Source organism: Rutilus rutilus (genome assembly GCF_951802725.1).
Source record: "Rutilus rutilus genome assembly, chromosome: 1".
In the NCBI taxonomy this organism is placed as follows: Eukaryota; Metazoa; Chordata; class Actinopteri; order Cypriniformes; family Leuciscidae; genus Rutilus; species Rutilus rutilus.
Window position 1 is genome coordinate 61,280,326 of NC_140209.1, and position 11,317 is coordinate 61,291,642.

Here is an 11,317-nt window from a genome sequence, read left to right on the forward strand (position 1 = left end):
GTCTTCTCTTCACTCCAGTTGAAGTCTGACTCTGCCACGTTGCTGTAAACACCGGTGCACACCGCTAGGGATTGAAGCCTTGAAAGCCCGGCTCACCGGCGTCTATCCATCAGACAAAGGGCGCTGATGCCTTAAAATAAACAGGAGAAGAAACTGAACGTGTGCTTCCAGTCGGCGAAGCTTTGTTTGCAGTCGAGATGCTCACGGACGTGATAGTAGAGGAGGACTTTGATCGCAATGAGGATGATATGTGGTACAGCAGGAAGGATCTGGAGCATGGTAAGACTCACTCACCAGTAATGCTTATAAATCATGTTAGAAAGGTGGTAGATACCTGTGCTTTTCATAAAAAAGTCATGTAATTACAAATATTGCCATTCATTTATACAGCCTGATTGTAACACATTAGAAATACATGGATAAGGGCTTCAACTGGGATGTGATTTGACTTTCTCGAAGGTCAGGTGATATTTTATCTTGTAAATCTTGAGTGAAATGGATGTTAAATGTGTTCGTGTTTAGTGATGATAGGGCAGTGTTTAAGCTGTCTATCTGAAGGTCACGCCCATGTAAACCCTTTAAATGCGCACTCCTGACGTCATCAGCCGACGAGGATACATCTGAGACGTTTTATACTTAAAGATGTTTGTTTTTTGTGCATTCATCATGTCACAGTGTATTGAATATTATTTGGTGAAGCTAAAAGACGTGAGGAGGAAACCATTGTTTTTAATGGCTTTAAATGTGCAAAAATACAGTTTCAAGTGTAACATAAGCAGAAAAATGTGTATGTGTGTACTATACACCATTTTGGGTTCCTTCAATTTTCTTAGTGTAAAAGAACATAAAAAAATAAAATAAAAAACGTTTTCCAGCATAAAGAACCTTTTGTGCATTGAAAAGGTTCCATGGAATGTGAAAGGTTCATTGTGGAATCATCAATAAAGAACCTTTATTTTTAAGAGTGATGGTGTTTCGTCTGCATGTTTGTTTCCATGTGCATTATACTTTTATTATCATTTAGATGTACATTTTCTTATTTCACTCTTAATAATTGGATTCAATATTTTACTGTTACTTTTTGAATGCTTTTGTCAAGAGCGACTTTCATATTTAAGGGACACATTTTAGTAGCGTACGTGTGTTTCCTGGGAATCACGAGCATTGCATCATGCACTACTTGTCAAACTACTAATTTGAGGACTGCTATTGTGAATCATCCCTAAAAAGTGATGCTTTTGTGGAAGGACTTGTTGTTGATCTGGACAGCTCTGTTTGGGCATCTGGTTGTTCATTCCTACCGCTGGGTTTGGCAGGATAACACCCACTACGTCTGTCCTCGATGTTTACTGTCTCCTCTGTCTGTGTTTGGGACAGATCTCCATTTGGCCGCTGAGCTGGGCAAGACTTTGCTGGACAGGAACCATGAGCTGGAGCAGGGCCTTCAGCAGATGTACTCCACCAATCACGAGCAGCTGCAGGAGATCGAGGTGACGCTTCTCACACAACACACCACTTCTGTTTCCATATGGCACAGATCGTGTACGGATAGTGCTCTGTAGATTTGAAATGTCCTTTGTGTTGTGCCTGCATTGTGACCTTATGGATAATTATGCATGCAGTTTTTATGTTCTCATATTAATTGAGAGACTACATGGAATATTTGTTGGATTGTTGAAATGAACTAGTGAAGGTGATTTAGGGTACGTTTACAAGACAACGATGTACTGAAAATTACGCGTTTTTCACGTGCAGACAATTCAAAACGATCCCCGTTCACACGGATCTGCGAAAACGGCTAAAATCACTGTATTCATGCCAGGCCAGTAGTTAGCGATGTCACTTTGTAAAGAAACACTACACATCTATAGACCTTATGCGCCAGAGAAACAAGCACGCCGCCATCTTTGGAAAATTGTCTTTTAACTTCCGTTTTGCGGTCGCTCTGTATATATATATGGCATTTCTGTCCAGGAGTAATTAGCTTTTTAAGTGGATTTACTTAATGTAAAGTTAACGAAAGTTATCATGAGGACTGTAATGTTTAAAGCAGATGACTTAACAAATGTAAATCGACCGGGAAGATTTTAAAACGAGCCGTTCATTAATAAGCACGCAAAACGCTGTGAAAATACAGACCGGAAGTCAAAAGACAATGAGCGCAGCGCTGAAAAGGGGCGGGGCTACATAAGGTCTATAGACTGAACATGTAATACGCATGTTGCACTTTGAATCCCGTTTTCACAAGTTAGCATTTTCAGGTCCCCCAAACGCCGTTGTCGTGTAAATGAACGGCCAGAACGCACAAAACGTCTTCTGTTTTTGAAGTCCCCCTGTGGTGAAAATCAAGCTTTTAATGTTGTTTATATGTCTATGTGGTGTTTTTAATATGCTTTAAGACAAATCATGTGTAAATTCATAAGTCGACAACATTGCTGAGTATTTTCTCCTTAAAACTGCAGTGAACCAAAGACAGTCTCAAAAACACGCTTTGAAATCACTGGTGTTTCTGACGTCACAAGCTACCTTGTAAACCATCAGATCACCGTATGATCGTCAACAAGTGGATCTCTGAGCTGGTTAGAGTAAGTGGAGGCGGGGCTCATTCGCATATTCATAGAACCGTGCATACTAAATGAGGCACGGGTGTTGATTCAACATTTATTACATTCAAGCTATTTTAAGGCATGACGAAATATATTAAAGGAAAAAAAACGCTTAAATATGTAATTTTGCTGATAAAAGATGAGTTTTAAGGGATACAATTATTGACTACAGGGGGACTTTGATAAAAACGATGTTGTGTAAATGGCCCCTAAAATGGTGGAAAACTTGGTGGCCAGTTACTTGAGCTAAGAACACAATTATTCACATAAAATCTTTACCTAAAATCTTGAAACGGGCGCATTGGACACTGTCTTTCATTCAGTAAAAAGGCATACATTTGTTTGGTAACACTGTCTCTGTACTCGTATGAACTCAGCTAGTCTTTCACTTGATGGAAATGCGTAAACGGCGGGAGATTTCCTGTTTGATCCTCTTTCCTCCTCCTCACGCTGAGGACATCGTGCAGCAGGACTACTGCTATTTCTGACACCGTATCTGGGTCTGGCATGTCCCCAATCGTGAGATTTGTGGTGTCATTTGGCTAATGGCCTGGCATGGCAATACGGTCTTATGCAATTGGTTTTCTAGTGTGTGGAATGGCGTACTATTCTTTCTTTTTTTATTTGTAGTGTATATAGAGCATGTATAGTATGCTCAGAATACAATGACCATCATGTATGGTGACAAAAATGTAGCATATGAATGTTTATTAAATGTTTCTTGCATAATGCATTGTATACTTTGATGTACTACTTAAACAGTATGTAGTATGCATTACATCTCAAGCAGACTTCATCAGCATTAGTGTCTAACAGAAAGTTTGGTTTTAATGGAAAGTAGCTGCTGATTGGTTAATGTTCACTTGATCCTGGCTTTATAACTGGCTTTATAACTGTCATCTCTCTCTAGCCAAATATTGACTTCTCAGAAACAATGCTGTGGGAAGTTGTTAATCGCAACATGAAGTTACTCTTCCGTCTCATGTTGTGAAACATTTACGAAAGTGCATTTGGTTGTGAAATGTCATTGTAACTTGTGAGTTTTGTTGCAGTTTTGTGCCTGTGGTTCGGCAACGGATGCTTTAGAGCATCTTTAGCATTGGCTTACAATAAAATGATGAAGCCTATTGCATACTTTCAGGGGTGATGATAATGTCCAAGATGGGAGCCCAAATGTAAAAATGTAGTGCATTCCTGTGCCAGTAAGCAGCAGCAAACCTATTTGGTCAACAATTCTCTGTATGTTAGGCTGGGAAATGTCTAAAACCTGAAGCTTTTGATATTGATTGGACAAAATATTGCAACAGAGTCAGGGGGAAAGCAAACTTCTAAGGGGGCATCAAGATAACTTAACTTAAAATGAATTAAAAGAACACAAAACGAGCATTAAAATAAGCTAAAACCACACACACACACAAAAAAAAAATCCAGATATTTCTCATTTTAATTCACCCTCTCTTGTTTCTTTTGAAGAACCAAACATCTGTAATCATGTAATGCAATAATTTATTATTATTTTAATCATTATTTTCTTTACAGAAACCAGGAGGCGCTGTTAAAATATTAGTGTTTCTGCTCTCGTGAGACAAGAGCATGAGACTAGTCTGCTAGTCTTTATAGCCAAATAAAAAGTTGCTAAATTGTATATTATCAGCTGTATAATTGTGAATATTCAAAATATCACCCAGCTCTAGACAGTGTCTATTGTGTAAGTGCATATTGGTCTGTCTGATGAGCAAATATTTGAAGGCTTGTGTCTGTATTGCCTCTTGCAGTATCTGACCAAGCAGGTGGATCTCCTGAGGCAGATGAACGACCAGCACGCCAAAGTTTACGAGCAGCTGGACTTGGCAGCACGAGACCTGGAGAAAAGCAACCAGAGGCTGGTGCTGGAGAACCGTACTTCCCAACACCGGATCGAGAGGTGAGGACGAGTCCGAGTCCAGGTCTCCCTGAGATGTGGCCTCTCTTAACGTGACTATTGCTTTTTATCCGCAGCCTAACCGAGACCATAGATGGGTTGCAGACTCACATGGAGGGCCTTCAGAAGCAGGTGGACGAACTGAAGATGTCCCAGTCCAAGCGAGATCTCGCAGGTGTGCGCCGCAGCCTTGGTGCCCAAAGCATTTCATGTCTGAAAGAAATCTATGATCTGCAGCAAGACAAGTGAGTCTGGGGCCAAATGACGCCAAACAAACCCTTATCATTCTCATCAACATCACAAAAAAAGCCATGCATTCATGTCTCAACATGTCAGTGGAAAGTCCTCTTTGGTATTGTTATTAAAGATATTGCATGTACAGTAGATACTTTTTTTGTGTGTGTGTGTGTATATTTTAGCTTTTAGTTGATTATGGTGAGAAATACTCAAATTATTACTCAAATACTCAAATTATTTAAAAGTGTGTTCAGTCATGGTACAAGATGTCAAGTGGGGTTTTGCCCGACTTTAACATAAACTTAAGGCTAATTTAAGGACAAGCCCAGTCCAAACGTCTTGTTTTTAGTAGGCAACAAGTAATTTGTGTTCTTCAAACCACTTTAATGGAGATTTTAACATTGTAATTCTACTAGAGCCGCTGGACCCTTGTAGGACTAATTGAAGCAGACGTTTCTCTGTGATGTCCAGCTCGTGGATGAACTCTCTGATATGTCTGCTACACGGCCCACCTGTAGCGTTAGTACGTGCTGAATGGGCATCTTAAGGGCCTCGAAAGCCAGACATCATAATCTGACCCGGCCCTTCTACCATAATCCAGTAATCCCTGATCTAATCCAACTCAGCAGGAGAGGCTAATATGGACCTAAAAGAAAACGGTGTGCACCAGGCCCAGTGATGCAATTAGCAACAGGTTCCTTTTTGGATGCAAAACAGAAATAAAATTAAACGGAAAACAAAATAATAGGGCCCACTATTATGTTTTTGTCTGATATTATCTTTAATGTAGTGTAATAGTGTTATAGCCGTTTTTTAATGTAAAAGTTCTGCAAAGTTTAGAAGATTAAAGTGCAGGAGTAATGGAGTTATTTTCTCCCAAAAGAAAGTGTCGATTCTGAACTGCTCAAACGAGTCGTTGGTAGTTTCTCACTTTCTGCACAAACTTACATAGGCTTGTAACAAATTTGCATAATGCCAGCCTATGGTCTTCACTGGCTGCCTGCAAACAATGACCCTCAAACACTGTAGTTGTAGCTGAGACTGGAAGAGTTTGGTTTGTGTTGACAACAGCGTTTTCTGCGCTGCAAATCCACTTTGCATCTCTTCCAAATGATGAGCGCTGGAATTGATACGGCAAGACCGACACCAGTGTTCTGTTCACGTCACTGTGCATCAAGTGGTGACCAATCAGAGCAGAATAGACCAATCACAACAGACTTGACAATCTGACCAATCAGAACAGAGTAGACCAATTACAACAGAGTAGACCAATCAGAGCAGAATAGACCAATCACAACAGACTTTACAATCTGACCAATCAGAACAGAGTAGACCAATCAGAGAAGAATAGACCAATCGCAACAGACTAGGTCATCTGACCAATTAAAACAGAGTAGACTAATTAAAACCGAGTAGACCAATCAGAGCAGAATAGACCAATCACAACAGAGTAGACCAATCAGAGCAGACTGGGTCATCTGACCAATCAGAGCAGAGTAGACCAATCACAACAGACTGGGTCATCTGACCAATCAGAGCAGAGTAGATGTATAATTAATTGTATGAGAAATGCCAACAATGTATATTATGACAATTAATTATTTTTTTTTGACGTTGGATGCATGTAGACTAATTGTAGGAGACCTACAAAAAACGACTCATGAAGAAATGGTTGATGTTGAAAAGCAGGGGACTCAAGATCCTGTTGTCTTCTAGGTGCTTGAGCTCCGAGAGCCTGCATGAGGAGAAGTCCTGGCCTGCGCTGGACGACAGACGCGTGGAGGCGGAGTTGGAGGAGACCTCCACCCTTCAGCACACCCTCCACAACCTCAAGCTGCAGCTGGCTGCGGAGCGGGCCCGACGGGTGGAGGCGGAGCGCGAGGCGGAGCTGACGGTGCAGGAGAACAGCGTGCTGGAGGAGCGCCTGAGTGTGCTGGAGGGAGCGCGCCGTCGGCAGGCCGAGCTGGAGGCCGAGGTGGAGGAGCTGCGGCAGCTCTGGCGCTCAGAGTCGACCAGCGCGAGGCTGACGGACACTCTCCTCCCCGATAACGTGTTCTTCGGCGGGGACGATAGGTCGAGGGTGGAGCCGGAGGAGGAAGACGGGCCGGAGCTTCCTCAGGGGAGGCGTCGCTGCAGCAGCGAGAGCTTCGTCAGAGGCGCTCGAGCTGAGGATATCCGGCGCGGACACGAGCGCACGTGCATCCGCCGGGCCCAGGCGGTGAAGCAGCGCGGGATCTCCCTGCTCAACGAGGTGGACGCGCAGTACAGCGCGCTTCAGGTGAAGTACGAGGAGCTGCTCCGCCGCTGCCAGCAGGGGGCCGACAGCCTGAGCCACAAGGCCGTGCAGACGCCCACGGCCCACGCGCTACAGCGCCGCAAGAGTCAGGCTAGCACCGCGACCGAGACCAGGGACGAGCTCCATCAGCCTGAATACAAGGCCCTCTTTAAAGAGATCTTCACCTGCATTCAGAAAACCAAAGAGGACCTGAGTGAGAACAGGCCCGGGCAGAGCTGGCGGTATTATACATCTTCAGTGTAGTGATCTTGCACTTCCAGACAGATTTACTAGTCTTCGTGTGTATGTGTGTGTCGATTGCACTATAACACCTGTGCCTATACACAATATACTACAGTACACCAAACCGTCCACAACCTGCAATGGCAGAACGCAGGCTTTTTGTGTACTTTCATCTCAAAGTCTTATTCCCGTGATTTGAGACTTGTGGACCTCTGCGATACAGCCATACCGAGTTGAATCTGTGCTTTGGGTTTGCCAGCACCTCTTGTAGAACCACGTCTGTGTGATACTTAAAGACTTAAACGTCCGATGTTCAGAGGCTAGACTAAATTATTATTACTAACAACTACTAACACTGATAATAACGAACTAACTTAATGCAAATTACATGCATGTTAGGGTGAACCTCACAAAACGAGAATGAGTTTCACTCCAGACTCTAAATTAATAAATTTTATTGTATATTGAAATATGGCCCAGATTTCGTGAGATTCACCTGATAAACTTTAAAACCTTTAAAAAAAAAAAATGATTTAAGGAATTCAGTAGGACAATATGTAGCCATATATTTCGAGTGTCTAGAAATTTCACAAGCAATATTATTTCCTTTTTTTTCTCTCTCTTTTCTTTAAGAAAATGCTGCATGTGATTTCAGTGACGTTACTGTAATGATTTCTTGAGCAATACAGTTTGCTGCTTTTATAATACGTCCGGTTTAAGAGTTTACCTCAATGGTTTGATGTGCTACGCAAAAATAGTTACGAGTTAGCTCACGTATATGTAAACAATATGCTTGAAATTCTCTGTGTATAGTTTGTTTAGCGCAAATCGTAGTTCAATGTTTTGGCAACGTCTCGCTCGAGTTCCAGCACTTTGTTTTGACGTTCATTTAAACACCACTGTGAAACTATGCACTTTAGACAGGCCTACGGTCAGTTTTCATTTCGTTTCGTTTTAGTTCTATTTTTATTTAAATGTTTTCATTCGTTACTCTAGTTCAGAGATTTTATTTATTTTTTTGATTGATATTCGTTCTGTTTTTCGATTTGATCTCGCCTGTGGGTTTAGGTCAACGTTTGAATGTTACCGATGTCTTGATGGAGATGTACTGAACGAGGGTCTTTTGTTTCGACGACTGAAGGCTTTTGAACCGATGCTTTGACGGAGTTACCTAAACGTTACACCAGCACAACGTAGGACGTTTTATGACGCAAGTAGTTTTCTGGTCAGTGTGGTTTAACAGTTGGTCTAATACCTAATTATTACCGGCTTATGTGTTTAATAACTGTTGTATTTCAAAACGCAAACCATGTGCTACTTAATACTTAATCAGGATCAACCATGTTCATTTTGTAACATTTTGAAGCTGTTGAATGCCTTGAGTTGTTGGAGATGACAGTATTAGCAGGCTTTGACTTTTTGGATCAATGTATTGCGTAGATGTCTAGGACAGACAGATAGAGAAAAAGAAAGATACGACTGATGTCTTCATTAGCAGGCAGGGAAAACCAATGTTCATTGATGAGCTGGTCCTGACAAAGAAAAATATTTGTATATTGTCACGAGGGAGACAAACATATATTGTGGTGTTTTGCATTTCTGATCTCATTGCTTCATTTCAGTGTTTAGGAAAATGGTGCTACTGTATTGCAGCTACAAAAGTCTCTCGCTTTCAAACGGCAGCCAAACTTTTGCAGAATTATATGCTTGTTGTTCAGCGTTGTGTTAGAAGTCTACAGTGCTCATGATCAGAGGTTAATGTGCAGCAGAAATATAATTACTTTGACTTTAGCAGGGTTCCTGGAAATGTTAAAAATAGTGCAATGAGCTGATTTAGTCTTAAATGCAGACCAAAAATCTTGTCTGTTAATCATTTTCTAACATTTACTTGCAGATAAAACAATCAATTTGTGATAACCACATGATGAAAATTGTTTATATTTGTTGAGAGAATGTACTAAATTGAATCTGTTACCTATTCTCCGTCCTGATGATTGTTTCAGCATTAAATGCATAAATCTGGAATCGGAGTTCATTGTTTTAAGAAAAAGGCTTTAGTTTTTTACATTATTTATTACTGTTATCGACTGCAGATTATACAATTTGACATGCTTGAAGAAATGCACAATCTGATTATTACTGGTGCTGAATATGCAATAGACTAGACCAATGCCTTTTGAATATCTGTGATCGTGTATGTATAATGGCATGACTAACATTTTGGGTTGCAAACTATCCAGTAGCCTAAATAAAACTGTATGAATGAACCAATTGTGGATGTTCTGGTTTTATTTAATCATGACCAATCCAACGTAACAATATTGGCTTATTTTAAAGCTACACTGTGTAGGATTTTCTCCCATCTAGCGGTGAAATTGTTTATGACTACCAACTGAATATTACCAGAGAATGTCTAATAAGGGGAGAACTTCCACTCTCAGTAAACTTCCGGCTTCTGAACTGGTTGCAGTTCCACTCTGGTTCCACATGAGGGCGCTCACAGGACAAGTGAAGAATGAATGGAGGTCTATGGCGCTACACCCCTCAAAATCCACTTTTCTCAGTATGTAATTTTTTTTGTCTAGTAATTTGAATGTTGTATTTGAAAGTAGATGCAAAGAAATTACACATTGCTGGGTGTTAGATTTTTTAGAGTCACTTATTTGCTTTAAAAAGTCTTTTAAAGTGTCAATGACGTCATACACATCGTACGACCAGAGATACTGCTTTACGGCAATCCTTCAGTCACTCTGGTGCATTCGCGCTCTGCACTTTCTTTTCTCTCGAGGCATCAACAACACAGCTGACACAGGTAAACACACGTGCTAGACGAGTTTTTGTTTTGTTTGTTTCTGGTCCCGCTTCGGATGCCACGATGCCATCAAGCGGTATCTCTGGTCGTAATCAGTCCTTCACTGACCAATCAGCGTTCATTAGCAGAATGCTAGCGTGTTATGGGCAACAACAACTCAACCTGTAAGAAATCGAAAGGACATACGTACTCGTTCATTCAACTTTCGACCTATAACCCATGTTGAACTTGCAAAACCTACAATCAAATCTGAGATTTCTCAATGGCAATCGGGTGAAAGAGGCAAATTTAGCCGTCTAGCTCCATAGACTCCCATTCATTTTGCACTCATGGGCGATCACCCCCAGTGGAACTCTGGTGGAACTACAACCAAAATTCGGTACAATAGGACTTAATAGGGAGTGGCCAGGCTCTCCGTAGACGGGCTCTGATATGACTTTCTAGCCCCTCCCATTTCAAGGGCGTTTTAACTCCTACGGTTGCCGTATTATTTCAAATCTGCCGGCAGTCGCGAGTAATCTCCCCCTCGCATTCGTCACGGTGCCACTGAGTGTAAAACGTGAAAGGCGAAGCTTGAATTTCCAGGTATGTCCCTCTTTGTCTAATGTATTTTCAAGATGGAGGCGCAACATGGCTTCCGCCATTCAAGCGACTCGCTCATATGTATTCTAAATGGCAGATTCTACGCTTACGAGAATACTTGATTAGTTGGTAGAAGTAATTACACATTAATGAGCACATATCATTTTGAAAGAACAAAGTGTTTTTTGCTAAGAATCAACTTAAATTACACAGTGGTAGCTTTAATGTCTTTTTGTAGAAATATTTTTTCATTTGAACAAATTCTCACATGTAAAGCCAAATAAGGGCTTAAACATGTTATTTTTGTAACTTGTGGCGCCCACTTGTGGTCTATTTGGGAATATTAATGAGATGCTTTTCTTTTTTGTTAACCTCTATATATCATAAGATAATGCAATATTTTAATAGCAGGAAGATTCACAGCACAGTTTATTCTTTAAAAAAATGCCGCACACTTGTCTAATGTCACAGTTGTAGTTTACATGACGTACAACATATGGAAAAACAACGTGCAAAGTCCTAAAGACAACATCTGTGGAACTGTCCAGTAAATATACAAAGCAAAATCAAAAGATTATATAACTCACCATTACAAGCACAGCTTCAGAATATAAAACATTTCATTGGCATTCATGAATGCC

At 41.0% G+C, this 11,317-nt stretch overlaps 1 protein-coding gene across 1 annotated transcript; it reads left to right on the forward strand.

The window, feature by feature from the left end:
* The first annotated feature begins 11 nt into the window (after positions 1 to 11).
* cdr2a (cerebellar degeneration-related protein 2a) lies at positions 12 to 9,549 on the forward strand. The gene is made up of 5 exons (XM_084417276.1): positions 12 to 279; positions 1,378 to 1,490; positions 4,382 to 4,530; positions 4,605 to 4,772; positions 6,481 to 9,549. The coding sequence occupies exons 1-5, from the start codon at positions 198 to 200 to the stop codon at positions 7,301 to 7,303; spliced, it is 1,335 nt and encodes a 444-aa protein (XP_084273402.1). The 5' UTR covers positions 12 to 197; the 3' UTR covers positions 7,304 to 9,549.
* The last annotated feature ends 1,768 nt before the right edge of the window (positions 9,550 to 11,317 follow it).

Excerpts from the sequence above, each read along its gene's own strand:
- cdr2a (XM_084417276.1), top strand. The coding sequence starts at position 198 with ATGCTCACGGACGTGATAGTAGAGGAGGACTTTGATCGCAATGAGGAT. Across the intron at positions 280-1,377 it reads CAGGAAGGATCTGGAGCATG|ATCTCCATTTGGCCGCTGAG; the intron begins GTAAGACTCACT and ends TGTTTGGGACAG. Across the intron at positions 4,773-6,480 it reads TATGATCTGCAGCAAGACAA|GTGCTTGAGCTCCGAGAGCC; the intron begins GTGAGTCTGGGG and ends GTTGTCTTCTAG.